The sequence below is a fragment of the Manihot esculenta genome, chromosome 6 (genome assembly GCF_001659605.2).
Source record: "Manihot esculenta cultivar AM560-2 chromosome 6, M.esculenta_v8, whole genome shotgun sequence".
Classification (NCBI taxonomy): Eukaryota; Viridiplantae; Streptophyta; class Magnoliopsida; order Malpighiales; family Euphorbiaceae; genus Manihot; species Manihot esculenta.
In genome coordinates this window covers 29,233,814-29,258,886 of record NC_035166.2, presented here as the reverse complement: position 1 = coordinate 29,258,886, position 25,073 = coordinate 29,233,814, and the positions used below count along the sequence as shown (strand labels likewise).

Sequence of the window (25,073 nt, the reverse complement as noted above, 5' to 3'; positions counted from 1 at the left end):
TTGTGTTACGCAGAGATTCCCCAAAACAGAACCTGCTCATGTCACTGTTACATATTCTTTTTTCTCTTTTATTTAAGTGGGTCGAGGGGGGAGTTGAATACTCTTAAGTACTTTTGCTAACAGGCATGCCACTTTACATTTTTATTATAAGATTCATAGGCTTTTACATACAATGTATCTACTCTATGCTTTTCGTTTATATAGACTAGACTGGACTGTACATTTTCCTATATTATGTATTAGGTTTTTGTGAGCATTTGTTAGCTATGGTCAATAACAAAGCAAAAAGATACTCCATTAATATTTATTATCTTCATTAGAAGGTTACTGGATGCTCCCAAGTTTTTTCTCCCATAGCCCTTATTTTTTATGGGTATTATAAAATAATAAAAGATTTTTCAAGATTTAATTATCTTGTACTTGTGTTTGCGAGAGTGCGAGAGTTCTTAAAGTAACGTAATTTGAGATTCATAAAAACCTCCAAAAGCTTTCAATAAGTTTTAAAAATTATAAAAATCTTATCTTATAAAACTATATTTTAGAAAACCTTACTTTTAACTCTTTCCAAAATGAATATAATCTGATTGAGTCTCTCACTGCATCTTTATAAAGTCCAATAGTGATTTCCAGAGAGATGCAGGGGAATTGGAAAGAGTTCATGAGGATCCACTGCGGCCATTGACAACTTAACTATTCAAAAATGGGATAGTGATTGTTTGATGTGGCATTACGCTGGAAAAGAAAAGGGTGATTTACGATTTAGTCTCTGAGTATTGTCATTATTAATAAGTCAGTTAATAAGTCAGTCCCTGTATTTTTAGAAACCTATTAAAACGTCCTTATGTTTTATTTCCATCAACACAATAGTTCTTCCGTCCTATTTTCCGTTAAAATTAGATAAAGAAGGAGAGATAAAATTTTTAAAATTCAATTTTACCCTCAAATAAAACCATTTATTTAGTCCTTGTATATTGTAATTATTAACAAGTTAGTCCTTACATTTTTAAAAATCTATTAAAATATTTTTATCTTTTTTCATATCTATTAAAACGTCCTTATTATTTTTTTCCATCAATGAAATAGTCCCTATCTTTTCTTACATCTATTAAAACATCCTTATCGTTTATTTAAATCAACGAAATAGTCCCTCCTCATCGTTTCTTTCTGTCAACGAAATCGTCCCTCCCTATATTTTTAGAAATATATTAAAATGTCCTTATTGTTTCTTTTTGTCAACGAAATAGTCCCTATCTTTTCTCAGATCTATTAAAACATCCTTATTGTTTCTTTTTATCAACAAAATAGTCCCTATCTTTTCTTTCCTCCTCCTCCTCCTCCTCCTCCTCCTCCGAAAAAAAAGAAGAAGAAGAAGAAGAAGAAGAGAAAGAAGAAAAAGAAGAAGAAGGAGAAGAAGGAGAAGAAGAAGAAGAAGGAGAGAAAGAAGAAAAAGAAGAAAAAGAAGAAGAAGAAGAAGGAGAAGAATGAGAAGAAGAAAAAGAAGAAAAAGAAGAAAAAGAAGAAGAAGAAGGAGAAGAAGGAGAAGAAGAAAAAGAAGAAAAAGAAGAAAAAAAAGCAAAAGAAGAAAAAGGAGAAGCAGAAGAAGAAGGAGAAAAAACAGAAGAAGAAGAAGAAGAAGGAGAAGAAGGAGAAGAAGCAGGAGAAGAAGAAGCAGAAGAAGAAGAAGCAGAGAAGAAGCAAAAGGAAGAAGAATTGATGAAGAAGAAAAGGAAGGAGGAGGAGGAGAAAAATAATTGAGGGTAATTTAGTCTTTTATTATATTTTTAACGGCAAAAATAGACAGAATGACTATTTCGTTGACGGAGAGAAAACATAAGGACGTTTTAATAGGTTTCTAAAAATACAGGGACTGACTTGTTAATAATGGCAATACCCAGGAACTAAATCGTAAATCACCCAAAAGAAAATGGTTTTTCCATAATATGAAAGGCCTACGTGAAAATCTGAGGGAAACAGCATATGCAATAATTAATTGCTTGGTGTCAAGCCGATCTTTGGAATGCAAAGCGATAGAATTCACTTCTACACATCTTAAGAAAGTGCACTTCTGGACAACTACGTATAGGCTGGAGAGAGCAACATCTGCACAGTGATCTAAACTGTAGAAGACAGCCTTAGTCCATAACCAATTTCCTAAGCAAGATCTATCCAAAAATACAAAGGTTCCCAAAGGAATGACAAAACGAAGATCTACAGGGTTTGAGGAAGACTTCACCCAAATCTAAACAAATTTCTGGGAATGAACTGGTAAAACAGAAAAGAAGGCAAAAGTTTTAAAGGGATTTCATTATGGGCCAAATACTGAAAATCCCGTGTAAACACAAGAATGCAAAAAACCTTCATTCAGGGAATAAACTGGCAAACAGAAAAGAAAGCAAAGTTTTATAGGCAACCATTATGGGCCAAAATACTGAGAATCCCATGTAATCCCAAGAACGTAAAGCTTGAATTCCAGATACACAGAGAGAGTGTATGTGCACGAGTATACAATGAGATTTACTGCACCCAGCTTCAATCCTCCTAATTTTTAACATATACAAGGTAAAATATGGTGCAAAAAGGCTAGATGGGTCAAAGCTGAAGTTCCTATGACAAGTACCTCGAGAAAACAAGATGACAAAAGAAAAAGTAAGTGGCTGTGAGAAGTAATATCTGCAGCCTGCCAACTTCCTGGAACACTCTGCATCTTAAATATAATGTATCGCTCTGGGGCTTAAATTATACAGAGTCAATCACTGCTTAGATTCACACAAAGCACTTCGACTTGTCTTTATAAGCACATATAACATGGTATGAATAACAAATGCTCAAAACCTAGAGAATGTTAAAACCTACCTAGCCACTTATATCTGAAATTCAGAAAGAAAAAAGAAGGCAAAATAAGTTACAGTTTTCTACTTTTGATGTCAGCAAAATTCAATTTCCTGATATGCTTTCATCGCTATCGCAGAATCGAAGCACGCTTTATTTGGTTTGAGGGAAATGGAGAGAAGAGAAAGCAAAAGAAAAAAAATTTCTCAAAATTCTCTTGTTTGGACATGAAAGAGAAATGAAGAAAAAGGAGAGGAAAAGAGGGGAATTGCATTCCCAATTTGTTACAAATGCCCCAAAATATTTCCTTCCAAATTGGTGGGAAATAGGTATAAAAAACTTAAATGCCATTCTTTCTATCAAGGGAGAAATTTGATTTCTCCTCTAAACTCCTTATTTATCTAATCTAAACAACATAGAATCAATCAAATTTCCTTTCTTTTCTTTTCTCTTCATTTCCTCTTTTTAATTTCTCCCCAATTCTCTTGCACAATTAAGGATCCAAACATAGGGTTACTCTTCTTGTCCTGATTTTCAAACATGCTTTAACTATCTTTTAGTCGAACAAGAAATGGTGATATACTAACACCGTATTCCAATTTTATAAAAAAAGGGCCAAGTGAAAAGTGTCCACATTTCGGTAGAAGTGAGTAACATGGCGATTGGGGATCAAAAGATGAAAATTAACTAAATGCCTCGAGTCCTTATTTCTTAATATTAGATCCTCTTCTCTGGTACATGAGAAAAACTTTAGTTACTGCACCCACCAAATGAATCCATAATCATCCCTTATCAATCCATTCCACATCTCAAATCATCTTCATAATGGGAAAATTAATGGCAATATAAAAATTCAAATTATTCCATCCAACAAATACTAAATCTCAAAAATTTCCATCCCAAATATATTGCAAAAGTTTTCACTAATCTAAATGTGTATTCCTTGGAGGAATTATTAATCACCCAATTAACTGCAGGGTTATTTCATGAATGCATGTGAAATTACAACATCAAAGGGGAAAAAAGAAAAGTAGAAGGAAATGATCCAATTATCTCTCCCTCACAACCAATGATTAATGCCTGAGCTAAACAACTGTGATAACAATTTCTAAGTAGCCAATTGTTACCAGTCACTCCTCCCGCTTCATATAAATGTATTTCAAACACCAAATATCACTACATTACAAAAAAAATCATATTAATCTATTGCCTTAAACTTATCAGAGAACCCATTAATCAAAATAGAATCATACCAATTAGTTTACGGCTTCCTCTTTTCTTCCTTCAGCAGCTTCAATTTGCTGCTTATTCTTCTCAATTGCTGCCGCCACCTCCTTAGGCATATACTTCTCATCATGCTTAGCCAAAACCTCCGTAGCAGAGAAGTAACACTCACCGCTCCTCGCTTTCCCTGAAACGCTCTTCACTCCCACCTCCTTCCTTAACTCCTCCGTGAATGGTTTCACAAACCCTTCCACCACCACCGAATGCCCTTCTCTAAACAAGTCGGGCAGCGATCCCTGATACCGGACCAAAATATCAGTTATTAAATCTGTAATCACAAACTCCATTTCAGGCGAAGAGGCGGGTTGAGCCACGCTTCCTTCGAGAACTAATCCACCTAATCTGAATTTGTTCTTTTGAGGGTTTGCTTTGTATTTTTCCATAGCGTCTGTTGGTGTCACATAAAACACTAGTTGATCTTGAAAGCTATTTAATACGATAACTATAAAACCCGCAATGCAACTGAACGTCAAAGCATAGGTCCAGAGGCGGCGGGTTTGGAGTTGGCGGGCTCGGGCCCCTATGTCGACGGTTTTCGGGCGCGTAGGGTGACGTCGGGCGGTGGAGAAGAATCGGAGACCAGTGAGCGAGGGAAACTCCGTAGAGACTTTACGGAGATCTGAAAGAGGAGAGAGAATCAAGCATTCAGATTTGATGGTGGAGAGAGTTGGAGTTGTAGAATGGAACAACCTGCTGGTGATAGTCGTGGTGCTGGTGCGGATGAGGTGGGATCTGAGGCGGAAGAGGGAGGACCGAAAGGCCATCTTTGTTTCTCGGGAAAGTGATGGAAAAGTTTTGAGCGAATATGGGAAAAGTCGGGGTTTTTCTTTGTGAGGTTTTGAGAAGGAAGCGAAATTATGGCGGCCAATGGAAGATTCAACGGAGTTCGCAGCCCAGTAACAGCCAAAGAAGCGAAATCATTCACAGGCTCTTCTTAGGGCAACGACATGTCGTTTATTTATTTAGCAAGTAAACGATTTTCGCTGGGTTTAGTTTTCTTATTCTAGAAGCGATATGTCGTTCGCCATATGGCAACGACCGCAAACGCAAAGTCATGCGATTTCCCTTTAGGGTCAACCCGTGAACCCGCCGCCGTTAACAGACGGAGATTTACCGAAGAAAGTTAAGCATAATAACATATGGAGATTTAACAATAGAAAGGTAAGCATAATAGTGTGGAGGGGAAAGTCGTCTCATGCGCAGTTTGGGCTATTCATTTCTTGGACGTCCCTGTCAAACCATCCCTTTCTTCCACTGTCTCTACTTCTAAACTCTCTTCTTCTGCTTATTTAAGAAGTGAATTTGAACCCTATCAAAATTCAATCAATCCGTCCTCGTTTGCCTCTAAACTAAGCCCATTTTCGCCTTTTTATCTCAATGGATTCTCAAGTTCTGGTAGCACTTGCTCTTTCTCTTGTGGGTGGATTGAGCACTTCTATAGGTCAGTAACAAAGTTTTTTTTTAAAAAAAATTAATGATTTAATACAGAAATGTTTCTTTATATTTGAAAATTTATAGAATTCTTGAAGACTTCTGTTGCCGTAATTTGGTTGCATATTTACTTCTGTTGTTTTTTATGGGCACTCGCCGTTGTTGGGTCTTAGCTAAGATTATGAGATGAGCTCAGATATTAGCTTAGCATAAGGTTAGACACTCAAATTCATTTCAGGTGTACCTCAAACTACCCATTCCTTTGTAATTGCTGATCTTCCTCCCTCGGGGACAGCAAGTGTTATATGTTACCTTGTTGGAGTTCTATTGCAGTCTAAACGTGTAAGCCTATATACCCATCAATCTAAAATCACCTGATTTTGGTTAGACAGCTTCTTCGTTGACGTTCTGATGATTGCTTTCACACTTTTGGGTGGTTTAAAGCATCAGTAAGTGATATAATTAGGCTTATCTTCACGAATTTGGTGATTAGCTTTATGGCTAAGAAAAGGAATATATTATAATGTTAAAAATTAAGTTTTCTTATCACTGCATAGTTTGCTTTGGATTTGCTAATTAATTTAATTTTTTTTGTTATTATCATCGCGCTTTTTTAACAGTCTGTTGTGACTCTTCATTGACTAATTGAGATTCTAGAAGTGCTCTGCCTTTCAAATGCATCCGTATACATTTTATGTTGATACACCAAACAGTCCTAAATAATCCATGTGAAGTACATATGAGCTGAAACAGAAATCTGTGACATTAAAGGATAGCTGAGTCATAAACAATCCAGGTTCAAGATTAGGCTTTGTACTGTTATCTAATTGTAACTTTTGGGTTGTGAAACAGGTGCATTTTTTGTAATTCTTAATCAGGCTCCTAATCTAAAGATGCTTGGGCTTTTACAGGTAATTCTGAGAGGTAGAACCCTCTATACCTTAAGCAAAAAAAAAAAAAAAACTGGTTTGTTTTAATTCCCTTTCTTTCTTCATTTTTGTCTTTAGTTGTACAGAAGGAAATAAGGCATCTTATGAGTGCACCACCAATTTTGAACGGATAATGCTTATAGAGTTCTTTTCTTTTGTTCATATTTTCTTGCTCAGTGTCTCTTTTACAAATTTTGCTTGTGTTGAATTTCCATATCAACCTATGTTTAATTATTAAAGAGTGCTGCAAAACTGATTGAAGAACTGAGTTACCATGGCTGATATAAACTCGATATTAATTTCTCTCTTTCTCCATCTCTTTTTGTAAAATTGTCTAAAACTCTTTGTGCAGGGCTTTGCTGCAGGTCTAATGTTGAGCATATCATTCCTAGATCTGGCTCATAATGCTATGAATTCAATTGGCTTCTTAAAAGGCAACCTTTGGGTTAGCAATATTTTTCAAATTTCTTTTGATCCTAACAAATTTCTTATAAGATATTATTTATGTCTAATTTCTTGATGAAACAGTTTTTTGGAGGTGTTGTATTCTTTGCTATTGTCGCAAGGTTTATCCCAGAACCAACAGTAATCCCTGGTTCAGATAGTAAAAGCAAAAAGGTTTTAAATTCTCTGCTCTTGTAATCCACAAGTATTTCATTGCTCAAGCTGTTTTAAGTGCTGGGACAGTGCTGGACATTAAAGGGTGTATTGATGACCTGATGTTGTTTGTTGGAGCAGACGAATGGGGATGATGGAGGAAAGGACATCATGAAAAAGCATCGTCGCCAAGTTTTTTTTAGTGGCATCATTACAGCCATAGGTACCTTGTCTCTGATTTTATAATTTCTCTCTGTGATCCCAACTCAATATAACTTAAGTTAGCACATGGTTGAGGAAACTTATATAATGGGACAAATAACTTGCTTTGTATTAAAATCCATAATTGTGGAATGACCCTACTAAGATGGCATTTATAACTAATTCTTTATATATATATAGTTACTTTATTATTATTATTTTCTCAAAAAATCTCATAAACTGATTCAATTGGATGGAATTTTTGGTTTTATGAATTGTAGGCATAAGCTTGCACAATTTTCCAGAGGGAATGGCAGTATTCCTTGGTTCGATGAAGGTAGCCTTAGCTTGGTTGTATTGGTTTCAGAATACTGGATGAATTTTACGTGAAATGATATTAACTAAAAACTGCAAGTATATCCTACTGTTAAAACCATTTTTAATTTTCTTAGGCACTAAATATGTCTTTGTTTAATGAATTGTTTATCCCAAGTTGAATATGTTGAAGATAGAAAAACCCTGTTTGCTATAAGGTCGCATTGTTGATTTTATGAAATCAAGGGGTTGCTAGGTTCCAATTTTCAGGCTGTGCACTGTTCACTTCACATGCAGAAAGGACCAAATTTATTACTTTCTTACTACCATGATGGTTTTGCTACCTACATCTTCCAAGATTTTGCTTTCAAAGGCATAATTTATCTTTTTGCACGGTTAACTTAATTGCTACAATTCACCAAAATGCTTACCAATTCCAGGGGCCATCTGGTAGTCAATAGTTGCTCTTATGAACTTCTGAGAATGAGACCCAAAAGCACAATACTTATTCTTGTCAAACTAACTTCTGCTGTTTGGAAATATGCTTCCTTTTGTAGGGTCTACGTGTTGGTCTTAATTTGGCCTTGGCTATTGCTTTACACAACATTCCAGAGGTATGCTTCCTCAGATCCTTAATGTGGCCCTTCTTTTACACTGGAATGTTTAGTATGCCTTTCAACTTTATGCGATAAGTTCTAGCAAGTATATTTAATTTATGTGAACTTCAGCCAGGAATTGTTCTTTATATAAACTCATTGAATATTACATTTCACTGTTTTTTGCACATAATTTTCTGTTAGATAAAGAACTACAGAAAATTTCCCCTGTTGTCCTAAATTTTTTTCTTTTTTTTTTTTTTTGTTCATTTGGACAGGGTGTTGCTGTTGCCCTGCCCATTTATTTTGCAACACAAAGGTGAGTTGACAACCTCCAGAAAAACTATATGAGTTATGGTGGCATGACAGCGTTAAAATTATGACTAGATTTCCTCTTTTTCGCTTGCATAGACTTCAAATCCATTGAGAAAAGCAGTCTTCCTTGATAAAGGCCGTCTTTCAAATAAAGCCAATATACTGATCCAGGCAGAGTCAACTTAGTTCAGTCTTTAGATCATTGTGTTTTAAAGTGTATATTTGCAGCATCTTTTGGCTTCAGCACTATTATCACATATTTATGGGTTCAGGGCAAAGATCTGTTAGTGGTCTGTGTCTAATTTCTTTCCGAACTAAGCTCCTGCTTACTTTTGCTGTATTTTTGTGCATCCATCACAGCAAATTAGTATTTATTTTGTTGAGAAAGCTAATAGTTTGATTTATATTCTTATGTCAGCAAGTGGCAGGCATTCAAATTGGCGACACTTTCTGGTTTTGCAGAACCACTCGGCGTTATTCTTGTAGGTATGTTGAGTGCTTTTTGTCATTTATTATCAAAGAATGGAATGCTGTTTTATTATGTACATTGAGAATGTATTTTCCTTTAAACGCAGCATATCTATTTCCAAGCAGCTTAAGTCCTGAAATTCTTGAGGGTCTGCTAGGATCAGGTTCGCACTACTATTTGTTCATCAGAATCGCAAATGCTTGGGAAAATTAACTTATTATCAAAATTTCTCTCTACTAATTAATTAAAATTTGTAGTTGGTGGAGTAATGGCTTTCCTAACCTTGCATGAAATGCTGCCACTGGCTTTTGATTATGCGGGGCAGAAGCAAGCTGTTAAGGCTGTGTTCCTTGGTATGGCTTTCATGTCAGCAAGGTAATAACATAGTTGACGATCATTGGTTCAATCCTCTGATTCAATTTCTACGGTTGAATACTGCAATACTGAAGTTGTGGATAATGCAATGTTTTCATTTATTGTCTATTCTTTTTCCAATGCCTTGACTACTATTTTTCATCTCGCATGCATCCTTCTGCTGGTTCTGCAGTCTATATTTTCTGGAAATCAGCTTACCTGAGGAGATGAGTTTGTAACTATCAACTGAAATGCTGTGCATTCTACAAACCACAGTATGCATGTCTGACTAGCACAAGCGCGATTTGGTCTCGTCAAAGGTCCAAGACTAAACTGGTCTCCTAGAAGGCCTGAACAAATGCTGCTGTTATTGTGAATCAATACCTTAACCAACTTACTTTCCTTTTTAATTTCCTCCAAGTAATTGGAAAATGTAAGAGAATGTTTGGGGACGGTGGGGAAAAGGGGAGGAAAAATTATGGATCTCATAATTTCAAATGGATTTTTTTTTTTAATTTACTTGTAAGAGCTGCTGATCAATTAGCCTCTGATCTATTTTCGATATTATTTAGAGGGAAAATAAGTGGTTTTTTTAGTAACTGGGGGCAATTCAAGGAGCCTTTTCCTTCCAAACATAATTTAACAAAACACTTACGATGCCTGAGCTAATAAGAATTTATGGTCCTCTTGGTTCAGATTTTAGTTTTGATTCGAGTTTGATTTCATAATATTTCAAAATTTTTATTTAGAAAAAAATGATTTTGATCTTAAATTGTAATTCAATTTGGAATTGATTTTAACTAATTTGTTTTTCAGTTAGATGGATTTGGTTCTAGTTTTGAATCAGACTGGCTGAGTTTAGATGTGTGGTACCTCACAAGGTGGAATTTGAGTGATCGTTTCCCTAAGACATGCAGCTTCTCAGTAAGACTTGAGCAACCTAATAGTGGAAGCTCTTACAGAAGCCTTAGCCTAGCTAAGCTAACAACTGTACATAGTTAAAATTGCTGGCAAGGAAGATGTAAAAATTGAAAAGACATCTAAAAGGAAGCAGGGAAACAAGAAAGGTTGTAGCCTGGATACATGAGCAGTAACTTTTGTCCCCAACATGTTATGGCATGTAGTGTAATAAATTAACCCATTAAGTTATTAAAAGAGTTTTAACCTTACATGAGATTTGAAATTTTTGTTGAATTGTCACTTGATTGAGAAGCTTTTATGGGGGAAAGGGTTGAATTTCATCCATCAACTCTCTTTCTTTGTTCCCCTTTTGCTTTTCCTTTGATCTACAATTTGAGAGCATATATATGATCACTACAGCTTCTGGGAAATGAAAATTTTCACACAAGTCGTACAGGGAAACAAAGATCTCATCAAGAGATTCATGGGATTAAAGATGTTCACTGCTGTCCAGTCCTATCTTGCATCCATGTAAGAAAAAAGTGAGCTTTTGATTGGATATGTCCAAGTTGAAATGAGAGAAAAGGGTAATGGTGGAGGGAGACAAAAAAGAAGACCTACACTTAAAGCAGAGGAGGAAGAGAGAAGTATTTCATCAACTAAAGCAGAAAGAATGAAAGACAGTTTGTTTCAGTGCTTTATTGGGAAGAGGAACAACTTATTTTGATTGAAATCTGCTCTCTAAGTTCCCAATACAAAACCCATGATTTTGGTTAATTAAGGATAGAAAACCTAACAACTTCAAGAAAGATATGCATGGATAACATGCTTTAATTTGTTTCTTCTTACATTTCTTTTTTTAAAAAATTTTTTGAAATACTATTTATTACATATTACAAAATTTTGAAGGCTTTATTATTATTATTATTATGAAAAGGCGATGATAGTGCAAGTCTTTGCAATTCCTTGTGGGATTCTCTGAAAGGGAATTGTAATGGTGCCAGTCGCAAGAATCTACCGTATATATGTTCCTCAAAAGCAATCTGGTTAGCTCAGTATTCCATATCCATGTCTAAGCTGGAACCGAGCTTGTCTAAGACAAGAATATGCATGTGAGATCCAGAATCTCAGACAAGTTTTGTCCCCTTCATCCAGGATGTGAATGCCGAGTAAATGCCATCACAACAATTCTGCGGGCTTTTTGCAAAATTAGGGGCGGGAGAAAATTTATTTGTGGATTTAGGGTTGAAGATAAATTATTTGCGGATTTGGGATTTGACTGTCAGGTGGCAGCCGAAAAGAAAACCTGCCGCTTGTTTAACCGGCGCCAGGACCTGGCGCGCCAGGCCATTCTTTATTTTTTTTATTTTTTTTTTATTTTTTATAAAATTATAAAATAATATTATTATATAATTAAAAAATTACTGATATTATTTAATAATAATATTGTATTAATTTATTAAAATAATAAAAAATTTTATCATTAAATAAATATATATAATATTATTAAATTATTTTTATATATCTAATCACAATCGAATTGTTTTTATATATCTAATCGCAGTATAATATTAATTTTATAATTATGAAATTATAAATTACAGTAATTTTTTATTTAAAAATTAATAATAAAATTTATTTAATATTAATATATTAAAATTATAAAAAAATTATTATTATAAAAATATCTAATATTATTTAATTACAACCGAAACTACTTAGATCGTTAGTACGAAAATATCAAGACTCTTTTCACATCAGACGGTTATTTAATTTCTTCAGCGCGCATGCGAGCAGAGCTGCGAATTGACTGGGTTTGCTGTCCTTCTTCAAGTCACATCACAAGGCTGGACTCCTCGTGCTGGATCCAGACTCGCAGGCAACTCGATCTGTCCCGTGTCTGGATCAGGACCGAATATGCTGGACCGGCTAAATAAAGTGGGTTTCTGAGACCTTAAACCTATTTCACTTTTTCGGGTTTAATTTCCCTTAGAGTGAGAAAAGTCCGGCAGTTATCAATTATATAATAATATATTTCATAACTCTCTAAAATATTAGAACATTAATATTATTATGTACGACTGGATAATAGCAATTCAATAAAAATAAATTTAATTTTTATAATTTTAAATATTTATACACTCATATATTAATTAATTAATATAATTATAATATTTTAATAAATAAAATAAATAATGGCCTGGCGCCACTTAAAATAGTATATTTCATAATTGTCTAAAATATTAGGATATTAATATTATTTTGTACGACTGCATAATAGCAGTCTAATAAAAATAAATTTAATTTTTATAATTTTAAATATTTATACACTCATATATTAATTAATTAATATAATTATAATATTTTAAATAATATATAATATTATTGTTAAATAATATGAGTAATTTTTAATTATATAATAATATTATTTTATAATTTTATAAATAAAAAATAAAAATAAAAAAGAAAAGAATGGCCTGGCGCCATTCTTAAAAAAAAAAAAAAAAATGCCTGGCGCCTGTTAAATAGGCGGCAAGTTTTTTTTTTGACTGCTACGTGCCAGTCCAACCCTAAATTCGCAAATAATTTATCTACAACCCTAAACCCACAAATAAATTTTCTCCCACCCTAATTTTGCAAAAAGCCCCAATTCTGCCATGTTCATTTTTCCACCCTCGCTACTTTTTTTTTTTTTTTTTTCTTTTATTGAAGAGAAAGTGCACTAGAGAAAATAATATAATTATCCGTATTATTTTTGGGAGTGTAAATTGTTAGATGACAGGTGAGGTTAGTGGGTTGATTAGTGTAGAAAATGATGAAATGCTGTGACAGATCACTGGATGAACAAAGGAAACAAGAAAAGAATCACACAGTTATCTCAATCATCACTCATTTTCCAGTCCTGTGTTAAATCTATCAATCTGAAACACTGATAACTACTGAGAGAGCAGCTCTCAATATATAAAAAAGTGAACAGAGGAGAAGAGAGGTGGAGCCCAGGTTGTGTTGTTTGGGCTCATATGGGACAGGTGCTCAACCAACCTTGCCAGTACATATACCTCTGACTACATAGTAACATGAAATGACATTTCAGAAGCCTCCCCTTTGACTGCTTCCTCTTTAATTTTCTCTTTCTTCTTAACTATTCTTGCCACTTGCCAAAGCTGCCAAAGAAAGATCCCATGCATTGCTCTTCTATTCTTTGTAGCCCAGCCAGCCCCAGCTTTCATAATCGATCCCTTTTGCTCCCTCTCTCTCTCTCTCTCTCTCTCTCTCTAGCTATAGCTAATCATTTGATTTGATTTTCCTTTTTGTATTGTGAATCTTAACATAGTATATGTTGTGTCTATCAGTGAAGAAGATCTCCACCACAAATCAGAGAGAAAATGGTATCATATGCAAACATAAAAAGCTGATACATATTAGGTTTTTTTACAGCATTGAAAAGAACCTCTCACTGCATTTTCCTCCATACGTAATATGCTAAGCCTTTTGTCACGTAGACCCTCGAGTGCCCATTTGTTAAATCTATACTCTTACAAGAGCCCTAATTATTGAAGACAAAAGGTTGACAACAACACCCACATGGGCTAATGAGTTTCCATGCATTTACAATAGCCTCCCTTAAGTAGAAACTTTCTTCTTTTTCTCTATCTGCTTCATCCCATCCTCTTCTTCTTCTTATTCTTCTTCTTCCTCTTCTTTTTGCTTATTTAATTTTCTGTTCCTCTTTGGCTAGCTGAGCAGACACGAGATGAGGTTTATGAATAAGTCATAACTCTATTCGATTGTACAAACGTGTGAATTTAATATGTCTTGTCTTATCATATCATGCGTTGCTTTTATTAGTATAAAGACATTAACGAGGAGCATTTTTTTTTTATCCACTTCTGAATTATTAAATTACTTGAGCTACATAAACTCATCGAGTATAGTACTATATCTGAATACATCAATGAACCCACATGTATAATATTTAATGATATATATATGCCATCAAATATTTCTGGACCAAAACTTAAATAAATAGAAAATCCACGCATCTATCACAAGTATTTTGTTAATTGTACACTCCTACTAAACATGAAAATTTATAAATTTTTGGAATTTACTGTTCATTTATTAGGACCACTCCTAAATACATAAATTATTGTTCATGGAAAAGTTTTAATATTTAATTTTCTCTTTCAATTTTATGATTTGATAATATTTAAAGTATCATTTCAATCAATTAGATATCTAGAATTCAGAGAAATTATATGGTAAACCCACTATTGCAACTAGATTTCTAGTTGAAATGGTAACTCAATCATACACTTACATCTTTGATTTTTTTTTTTTTAAAGAACAATTATAATAATATCCTATACACTTGCCACTATTGCCAGTATTTATATTAGATTTTACAGCCAGATCTAATTACCCAAATATTTATATCTCATCAGGCTGCGACACCAACAAGGATTCTAGTCGCTATCACCAACTCGTTGTATAATTTCTTGAACAGGTAGCCGCTAGCAATGATCCAAGATTGTTTCATTTGTATACAAGACTAGACTACTGATACTATGACCAAGACTTCAGGTTCCCAGTTTGAATTTTTCTCAGACAAGCTTCAGCTAAATTTTTAGCTATATTAAGGTTTATATCTTCCATTTAATAAAATTTTAATATTTTAAATTTAATTACGAGAGATATCATAATTTTAGTTAATATGTTATTGTTTTATTGATTGAGTGTATACACTATGCACAAAAGAACTATTCATACATTATATTTATTCCACTTATCTCTTTTTTTAAGATAATCTTATCCCTTTTAATCTTTTTTCTATATAATTAAAAATATTATTCTTAAATTATCCAAAAAATCTCCGCATATATAATCCACCTCCAACTTAGAACAAAGCATGCCAATTTGTTTTTTCTCTTATTTTTCTAATTTATCTACTTGCTTGTTATTTGCTGCATATATTGTTGTCTGTTGATATGTGCACGTATTAGATAAACCAAGTATGCATTCTTGTAAAGTCAATTCAGTTAGTAGAAAAATATCTCAATTTTCTGCAGTAGTAATTTCATTTTAGCTCTTAAATGAGTTCTATTAAATCCCCATTTCGTTTTTCAGCATAGTACACATTTGAGTATAAATTAGAGAGGCGGAAGGACAGTAAATTGAGATGCAGATTGGAGCAATTTAACCAAAAGAAAAGAAAGAAAAACAAACAAACAAACTTGGCCTAGAAAGAAAGCAACTTGGTCTACCATTTATGTTTCACAAGTCCGCAAAATAAGCAAAATTCTAACGTGGGAAAGGTAGGAAGCAGAAAAGAAAAAGGAAGTGAAAACAATAAGGGGCCATTGCTTTCAGAGTATTCAACTCTAATGCTTAATGGGTTCTTACTTTAAGAGGCTACAGTTTTGTAAAACAATATCAACCCAAACTATGGTTAGAGTTTGGAGAAATGTCATATCTCACTGTGTGGATTCATTATCTTGCTCAATTTCAGAGGCTGGTTCTTCTTCTTCTTCAAAAGAATCAATACCGTAAGCTGCATGGCCATGCCCGAATGACTTTATGTGATCTTTGAGAGACCTTTTGTGCTTGAAATCAGATCCACAAGTGCAATACCAAAGCTTCCCGCAGTTCTTCTCGTGTGTTCTCCAATCACCTCTAACAGCAAAAGCCTTGCCACATTTTCCGCACATGAAAGGCTTGATCCCATGCTTTCTCTTGTAATGGGTTTGAAGGGTTCTAAAATCTTTGAGAGGTTTTGATCTTGGATGATCAATGTTGTTCCTGCATCCTGGTGCGCAGCAATAGCAAGGGAGCCTAAGCATTGCAGTTGGCTGTGTTCCTCTCAGAGACTCTGGCCCTTTCCGATACTGAGATCCATGCCCCCACATGTGCATCTACACGTTCAATCATACTCACACGTATATAAAATATTAATTTATAGGTAACAACATAAGGCACTGAAAAAACCTATCTACACATATGATTAGCAACTAGACTTTTGAAAATAAAGAACAAAGCAAGAGCGTCCATTGAAAAAACTAGTTCCCATCTACATGTCTAGATATCTTTGCACCTAGTCAAAATAAAATATCCCATTTGAATATATTATATTTCTAGAGAATGAATATTATCCATGGATGATCCCTTTTAGTCATGCACAGAAGTAAAGGCTTCTGCATGTACAGTGCATGCAAACCCTATTCCTTCATATCAATTGAAAAAATTTTCCAAATCAAGGATCAATATGATGTAACTAAATGAAGAAATGGAGTAAGAAAGCTTTGCTTTCAGAAAAGGTAGCTAAAGTTCCTTACTCTGCCCAATTGATATGCTTTTTCCTGCTTATACATAAATATATTACACATATCAAAAAAAAAACTACACATAATGGGAGAAGACAAAGGAACAAGAAAATCGTTCCCTTCATTAAGAGTTAGAGATGGATTAGGGGGTCAAGGGAAATGCATATCCATAAATATTCAAAGATGAAGCAAAAATTTACGAGCGGGTTTTTTTTAACTTCGCTGTGATTTCAAGTGTTCAGATTGAGAAAATTTACCCTAGGGGGCTTTGATTTGGTGAAGAACATCAGATGAGAGGTGAAAGAACTGGAATATCATCTGTTAATTTTACACGGTTCAATGAAGAGATAACACAAACTTCAAGGTACAAAAAGCATAGTGCCTGAGTAGTTCAATCACATAAAGAGAGCCACTGATCTTATTCACAGATGGACCAGCAGATAGATCTTTTTTTTCCAATTTTTAAAAAACCCAAGCCCACAAATCATGCAAAAAGAAGGAGATGAGGATGGTGGGTTGTAAATGAGCAAGTAGGAGAGGAAGAAAATCTAAATTAAAGAGTCGAAAAAAGGAAAGATATGTCTTAAAGTAGAGAAAAAGAAAAAGGAAAACCCTAGGACTAAGGACCCATACTCACTCTTCTTCCTTCTCAAGAGCCCAGCTTGCAATTTAGAAATGAAAATAAAAGTGAAAAGCTGAGACTAATCCAGCCACAAAAGAAGCTTACGAGCAAAGGATAGGAGTGGGGGTTTACCTTTTTCCCTTGCAAAATCAAAAGGAGAGACATAGAAAAGGATAGGAGAGGAAGAAAGGGAAGCTTTTATTGAATTGAATCATGGCTCGTTTCAAGAAACATACCTGCATGTTATTGTATCTGTTGAAGGTCTTGAAGCAAAGAGGACATGAAAACTGGGTTGGACCAATCAGAATCTGAGCAGGGGTAGGAATCCAATACTGACCCTTGTTAAGACTGTTTGTCTGATATCCAGAGGCAACGGTAACTTCTTCTTTATCTGAAGAGATCTCAGTAGAGGATAGGCTTGAGATTAAATCAGCAGAGGTAGGACTAGGAAGCCCTAAATGCAAAGCCACAGTCACAGCTTCGTCATCAAAGAGCTGGCTTCCTTCTTTGTCTTTGTTCTTGTCTATTTCCATGGCACTGCACGAGGATTCCTGCTGGTCTTCATGCGTTGTTGGGTATAAACTGAGGAGTGGGAGAGCTTCTCTGAGAGGAGGAGAGGGAGGTGACGAGGAATATTGGTAGTGAGTGAAAGAGTGGCTGTTGTTGTTATTGATGATGGTGTCTGAGAATATATTGCAGCCATAGGATGCAAATAAAGATGGATTGGAAGAAGATGAGGAGGAAGACAAGTGGTGTAGATGGTTTAGATTATACCATCCATTGAAGTGATTGGAAAAAGGATCAGCCATGATTGGAATTTGGAGGAGAGAATAGTTGGGCAGAGAGGGACACAGAGAGGAAGGAGGATAACAAAAATAAAAATGAAGAAAGGTTATATGGTGGAATCCGAAACAAGATAACGAAATTAAAAAAAAAAACAAAAGTGTAATGGTGAAGGGTACAAAGGAAAATGAACAAAATACAATTATGGTAAAGTGAACACAATTGAATTTTCTTGTTTAACATCACTATTTAAGCTGTGCTGTATAAATACTATCTCAAAATTATTAAAATTTAATTGAATATATTTTCCTTATAATATTTAAAATAATAAAATATTTTTTTCAAGAAATTAAAATTAAGAAGGCTTGAAAAGGAGAGACAATATATCACTTGTGAGGGATGACTAAACAATGGAGAAAATAGGGTAAAGCAGAGAAGAAAGATAAGGGATTGGGATGAGAAGGTAGAGGAGAAGATAATCTTGGGACTTGAAAGAACAAGGCAACGTATTGAATACTGTGTGAAAAGATTGTAATAAGAAGAAACAAAAAATCCTGTGTTTCTTCTGTTCACATAATGGACATAACAAAATAGTTAAAAAAAATAAATATTTATCTATATAAATATGGGATTTTTTTTAAAAAAAATGGTAGAAATATAATTATATTTCTATACATATATACAAACATATCAGTGGTAGAAAATCCACACATATTTTTAAAATATTTTATAATTTATTTTTCATATTTAAGAAAATGACCAACAGATATCCAAATAATAATAAGGAAAAATCATTGTTGGAACAATTTGATCCGAATTAAATTAATACAAAGATTTTAAATTGGTAAAGGGTAAGTATCATGCTCTCTCTCTCTCTCTCTCATATCAAAACCACAACTCCTCTCTCACGATTCGTGTAAAGAGGTAGATTTCATCACCTCCATTTTGCACATGAAGAAAATAAGGCAAAGACAAAATCTGTAATTTAGGGTTGGAGGCTTCAGGCTTGTCTCACTTAATCCCAATCCTAACGAGGGGAGAGAAACTGAACCTATGTACGCAGAGACTCTTTTGTTTTTCCTTCAAGTTTCCTTGGGAAACAAACAGTCTGAAGCCAACCCAGCACTTGCTTTGGTGGGCGCGCTCTGGTCGGCTTGGCTCAGTAACACCTCTTCCAACCATACTTACTGTTTAGTTGAGCTGCAGTTACATCTCTATCTCTATCTCTATCTCCTGCACTCACCACCATTTCTGCTGGAAATATCATATTGACCTAACACTGTTCGTCTGCTGTAGTAAAAACGAAAGCTTCTTCCTTTCAATTATTGAACTAACAAATTAAATCTTTATATGCATGGGGGGTGGGTACTGAGTAGTGATGATTTCGTGATTTAAATGCAACAAACAAGTGATTGCTTCTCGACGTGGGCCATTACAAAACAAAAGCAAAACTATACGTGTACTGCGCTTCTCCTTTGATAGCCATTAATTTTACAGCTAGCTGTTTCGTTGTTTGTAGTTATTGCAAGAGTGAATAGCATATATAGCACAGGAAGCTTAGCAGAAGATGTGATTAAATATTTTTTTTACGAAGTAACATGAGTGCTTGTTACTTGCAAAATCTTTCTGCTTCCTGCTCACCTGCATACCCTATCTTATCACTTCCCCCTTTGACACCTAATGTCGCTAGTCCTCTGCACCTGCTTCTTCCATGAGAGTTAGAGGATAGGCTTCGTGTTCCACATGTACAAATGAATAATACAAAAGAAATGAGGGCAACTGCGCATCCATGATAGCACTGAGTTGGTAGAGGCCATTATCCCTCTCGAATTTTAATTTTTAAATAATTTACTTGTAAAAATATGGATGTACTTTAAATATTTTGTTAAGCTTATACCTTACTATTTTAAATATAAATATTATATTAATAAGACTTCTAAATTTTAATTTTAGTCAAACAATAAAAGTTTATGTATCATATATATTTATTTCCATATGGAAAGCGTGTTGTTAATACTTCAAACATGAAACTTAATTTTGGTGTGCTAAAACTATTCTGGAAATACATTTATAATAATAAAAAAAGTAAAATAGGACAAAATAGAGTACTGTGGAATTTATTTAGAATATGAGAAATATATTTCATTTAAAAAATATTTATTTAAATTCCATCTATATAGATAATGATTCTTTTAAAATATAAATAAAATTCTTTTTATAAAAAAAATTAATAATAGATTTTAAGTTTTATTTCTCCAATTTTTAATTTAAAAAAAAATCATAGAACAAAAGGTAAAATTTGAATTAAGACCGTTGATAATAATACAATTTACATGAATTACACTATAATTAAAAATTATAATAAAATCTGTTTATATACAGCGGTCATAAGTTAAAATTTTTCCTTTTATAATTGTCTAACCTGCTTAAGTGCATCTTCATTTTTTCTCAACTTTAAATAAACTGAAAAACATGGTATTTTTTCCAAATATAATGATAATATTAAAAAATTCAAAATGTACAAATAATAAATAAGATGGAGTTTCCCTCTAATCTTGGGGATTGGAGAAATGTCTAACCATGGATTTGGAAGTTCCCAAATCATGCTTAGTTTCAATGCATAGAGAACATTAGCAGGAGACAGTAATGAAGGTCGATGTTTAATAGCTTTGGCATCCCGACCACCAAGTCTTTTTTTTTTTTTTTCCTTTAAATTTAGAATTATAATATACTAATTATTAATATATTAAAGATCGGAACACACATACTCATAGATTTAAAGAACAAAACTAAATCACTATCAAAACAACGAAAATTTAAACAGAGTTGTTTGTTAATATTAACTTTTGGAGTTGAATGTGTGCATGTACCCTCGAAATGCACAACACAAACACGAGTACATCGTGTCAGTTGCTCGAAGATACTTGTCCTTGTCCCAATCTTGTTATAAGATTTTCAGGCATCCGCCACAATTTTCTCAAAATCATCATCGTTTTTATGCTATTGTTTCCATCTCTTCTTATTTAATTGGTTATCTAATCTTTGTTTAAGACCAGAATAATTATATATGCTTAAGAGCGACCACCCATTAATTCTGAATTACAATCCATAATTTTAATTGAAAGTTCAGAACAAACAGTTCGCCTAAAGATATAAACAGAGAAGATTGATAGAATGGGTGGACACGTGTGAATGTCAGAAAGGTTAAAAAGACGGACTTGCAGAGAGATGCAGTTGCAAGTGCAATGATTGATTAGCAGTTCCTGTTCACTTGATGACATAACGTCCCTTGCTAGCTTCCTGTCGTTTGCCCCTGTCTCTGCCATACAAAACCCCAACTTTCTTAATATAATTCAAAAATAATTAAAATGTTAAACAAACCATAAATCTTCTCCTACAAATTATTTTAAATAAAATTTGCTATTTCAGTTTGGCATGATCCCCCACTAAATTATTTCCCCTTGTAAAGACTTTATTTATTTCTTGATTCTGCTCATGCAACCAAACCGATCAGTTCGAATTTCCACGAGGGCAAAGCAAAGTTTACCACCATCAATCAATTAAATACGCTGCTTTCTATCAGACAAATTGGTAGCTCATAACAGGGTTGTGACCAGACATGAAAGATAAAGGTCATATTTTCTTATAGGTTATTTGCCTTTTAGAGAGTGATTCCAGTTGCTAATTCATACAACTTGCAATCCCTGGACAAGTTTTGTAAAGAATGCTGCATGGAATCTGATAACTAGATTTACCTTCTCCGGAATTTCTTTGTTCCAACCAACAGGGGAACTTCCAAGCCGTAAATGAACTTCTAACAAAGACCTAAAATGCATAAAACTTGTAAGACAGAGAGGGGACTGGACCCATAATAAATGGGACCATCTCTGAGCCACTTAATAATGCCTGCAGTCCATAAGTTATCAGTCACAAGTTGATATAAAGAAACTTCATAAATTTAAAAACGCCCAGATCTTAGGCCCGGCACCAATACAAACTAAACAAAAGCATTTAACTTAGCCACACAAATCTCCCCAACAAAACCATTAATTAATTAAAAGAAAAGGATGAATGATACCCAACTAAAAGTACTGGAATGCACTAGGGCCTTAATCTCGGCGACCGACTCCAAAGTGAAACCTCTTCGCAAGCTGTTATTTTGGTCAGGTAGATGGGAATCTCAAATGCCATTATTGAATCTGATTCCTTTACTCTAGTTCAGATTTTGGAAAACAAAAATATGGATTACCAATGAGATGTCAAAGCGTTTGTTCATACTATTTTTCAAGTTAGCCCTGGAGATCCCTTCCATGATTTTTTTGATCCGTGAATAGGAGAGCCACTGATTCTATTGCTAAAAGATGCTTGGAAGGAAATTTGTTATGTAACTGTTGGTTAAACCATCCAAATTGGCTTGTAAGATGGATTGATGGTGATATGATTTCAGCCCTATTTAAAAAATAAATAAAAAAAAAAAAACTCCCAAGTGAAACCTCTTCGCACGCCCGTCATTAGATGCATATTCGAGACGCAAAGGACGAAAAGGAGAGTCCAATCAGATGCCAAAGCCATATACATACCCACTTCCACGCTTCAACCTTGCCCCAACAGGATCACCTAATAAAGAACAATGAAGAGGCCCATAGGATAAGAACAAAACTATAGTAATATCATAAGAAATACGCAACTCATCAAGAGTAGAGCATATATCAGTGATCATACTAAGCAATAAAACATTGTCCAAAAAACATTTTATGCACAATTTGAATGATAAGCAACTCATTTAGCAAATGAAACTCGTGTAAACTGGGGCGGAGCTGTGAGATGGCTCTTCGGCACATTGCTAGTCCTTATCTAACCATGAACAAGAACCTTATTGCATAACCAGTGCCCGCATTTCCGTTCTTTTCTCTCAAATAACACTATTAGCGCACAGCCTAAATCCTACTTCAACAGCAGATTGATAGACAAATCGCAATCTACCAGGCACAGTGGATCCACATCCCAGATCAGTTCCATAGTCAGTAAAGAGAACTCCTTCAACTGGCGCCAGCTGGGGATAAAAAGAAGGATCAATGAATATGCCTTTTTTAACATAAATTTAGATTACAGTGGCAATTGAGAAAAACATGCACATCATCAAGCAAATCCAGGCAGGAAAAAAATATAATCATTAACAAGTCTGAGATACCAGCTTCATGAAAGGAGAGGAACAAAGGTTGCAATCACTTATCACCTAGCCCGGGGAAAAATATTTCACCAGAGTCAACTACATAAGACAAAGTCTACAGCACCTTCTTCATATCCTCTCACACTGTTTGTTCCCCCTATGGCAAATGCTTCATGAGGAGAGGAAGTGGGGCAATGGTAATGTTCAAGGGTTTAAAGATAACCCCCGAAAAAAGGGGGAAAAGAAAAGGAAAAAAACAAACATATGCAGCAGAAAAGCACTTCCAATCAGTTATGCTAACTAACACCTGATTGGATACTTAACCCAGAAGAAACATGTAATGCTAGCAAGTAGCAACAATTGACTCTCCTATTAAAAATTCAAAAATTATGAATTGAAAAACAATGGAGATTTAGTTAGTGTGAACCTTGATTCATCAAGTAATATCAGTTAAAGGAAACCAATTTGATTTACAACTATTCATACATCAAGAAAAAACTAGAGGTTGCTGTCCTTCACCATTTCCCTCAATAACAAAGCATTACTGCTACTCATTTGACGGCGTATAAACTCAGTTCCAACGAAATTTGCCTACCTGAAACACCAATCTCATACCATCGCGCGTATCTACTGCGACAGGCATAGACGAGCAAAAATATCCACTACCAGTAATCCTACGTACATCCTCTTGAACCTCGCGCACCGTGAGAGCCTAATTGGCCCGGCACGCTTTCAATGCAGCCACAGCCTCCGCTTCCAGGTCCTTGCTCTCCAGCTCGTCGCCATCCTTGTATCTCACAAACGCTTCGCTTATCAAAATCCTCTCATCCTCGTGTCGACTAGCTGAGTGATCACCGCCACTCCCTTCTGCGGAGTCACAAAGGCTCTGAGCCAGGAGTGCCGGTTACGCAGGCTGACTCACCGACCATGAAGCTTAGCAGAGGATCGGAGATTTTGTATGTGACTCAGGCGCAACTATGTCTTTTGACAGACTCATTGATAATGAAGCTCATATCAAGTGAAGCGAACGCCATTGTTTTGGGGCATTGTGAGTACAAATCGCTGGAGTGAAACAGTGAATATCTACAGATACGATTGGAGAAGAAAAACCAGGTATCATTGTCTGGGTTTAGAATTTAGTAGGAGATAAACCCTAGAAGTTGCTCCGCCATATAGTAGCAGCAAGCAAGTAGCCACCGAGTACTCTGACTTTTCTGGACAAACTATGAAGCCCGCATCGGTTTCGGTTTTGATCCGGCCGGTAATTGGAACGTGACGGCTTAACCGGTTCTGATCTGAGCTTGTTGTTTCCGCGATCATCATATGGCCTAGAGAATCTTATAAGCTAGGCCTGAACCTGGCCCGGATATTTGGGCCAAGTGTATCTGCCGGATCTAGCCTGGCAAATTTAATGGGTAATTTTTGCTTCAACCCGAAAACTATAAATGAGTAATTTCATTTAATTTTTGTATGGATTATTATAATTTCCATCCTGCATCAATTCTAAGTAAATTTTTTCTTTTTACCCTAATAAGAATTAATTAATACATTCTAGTATTATGAAAATTTAATAAATACATCTTAATGAAATATATAATGGTAATTAAAAATTATATTCCGCACATTAGTTGAGTATATTAAATAAATCTTAATAAATGCAAATTATGAATTAATTGATTATTTAGAAATAAATATTCGCCGTCATTAGAAAAATCATAAGTTTTATAGGAATATCACTCCCATTTAAAATTAAAAGTAGATTAATTACTAGAAAAATAGTTATTTTCATATGAATTAAAAAATATACAGTATAATTAAAATAATAAATTTTATATTGTGTTTTTAGGGTTTATTTTCTTGAACTAATAAAAACAAGTCCCATAAAATCTTATCTTGTTTTGTATATATAGATGAAAAACACTATTGAGGTACAAACAATGATAAGATTGACGCCACCA

At 34.5% G+C, this 25,073-nt stretch overlaps 3 protein-coding genes and 1 long non-coding RNA gene across 5 annotated transcripts; 1 reads left to right on the top strand and 3 right to left on the bottom strand.

Annotated features, from left to right (window-relative positions):
• Positions 1 to 3,711: 3,711 nt before the first annotated feature.
• Positions 3,712 to 5,024, bottom strand: LOC110617617 (cytochrome c-type biogenesis protein CcmE homolog, mitochondrial). Its single transcript, XM_021760530.2, has 2 exons — positions 4,083 to 5,024; positions 3,712 to 4,005 (listed from the first exon to the last, which is right to left on the bottom strand). The coding sequence occupies exon 1, from the start codon at positions 4,875 to 4,877 to the stop codon at positions 4,086 to 4,088; it is 792 nt and encodes a 263-aa protein (XP_021616222.1). The 5' UTR covers positions 4,878 to 5,024; the 3' UTR covers positions 3,712 to 4,005; positions 4,083 to 4,085.
• Positions 5,025 to 5,170: 146 nt separating this feature from the next.
• On the top strand, positions 5,171 to 9,860 carry LOC110617616 (zinc transporter ZTP29). Of its 2 annotated transcripts, XM_021760529.2 has the most exons (12): positions 5,171 to 5,554; positions 6,397 to 6,455; positions 6,826 to 6,918; positions 7,002 to 7,091; positions 7,212 to 7,293; positions 7,553 to 7,608; positions 8,144 to 8,200; positions 8,461 to 8,501; positions 8,916 to 8,983; positions 9,073 to 9,129; positions 9,224 to 9,341; positions 9,514 to 9,860. In XM_021760529.2, the coding sequence occupies exons 1-12, from the start codon at positions 5,491 to 5,493 to the stop codon at positions 9,557 to 9,559; spliced, it is 831 nt and encodes a 276-aa protein (XP_021616221.1). In that variant the 5' UTR covers positions 5,171 to 5,490; the 3' UTR covers positions 9,560 to 9,860. The 2 variants fall into 2 exon arrangements, with proteins under 2 accessions (XP_021616221.1, XP_043813605.1); XM_043957670.1 differs by lacking the exon at positions 5,171 to 5,554 and having other exon boundaries at positions 6,448 to 6,468.
• A 5,594-nt stretch (positions 9,861 to 15,454) lies between these two features.
• Positions 15,455 to 18,088, bottom strand: LOC110618305 (zinc finger protein WIP2). Its single transcript, XM_021761463.2, has 2 exons — positions 17,399 to 18,088; positions 15,455 to 16,132 (listed from the first exon to the last, which is right to left on the bottom strand). The coding sequence occupies exons 1-2, from the start codon at positions 17,969 to 17,971 to the stop codon at positions 15,695 to 15,697; spliced, it is 1,011 nt and encodes a 336-aa protein (XP_021617155.1). The 5' UTR covers positions 17,972 to 18,088; the 3' UTR covers positions 15,455 to 15,694.
• Positions 18,089 to 20,802: 2,714 nt separating this feature from the next.
• Positions 20,803 to 24,492, bottom strand: LOC110618306. The gene is made up of 3 exons (XR_006351064.1): positions 23,711 to 24,492; positions 21,701 to 22,998; positions 20,803 to 21,264 (listed from the first exon to the last, which is right to left on the bottom strand). It is a non-coding gene; the product is annotated as an uncharacterized LOC110618306 (long non-coding RNA).
• Positions 24,493 to 25,073: the final 581 nt, after the last annotated feature.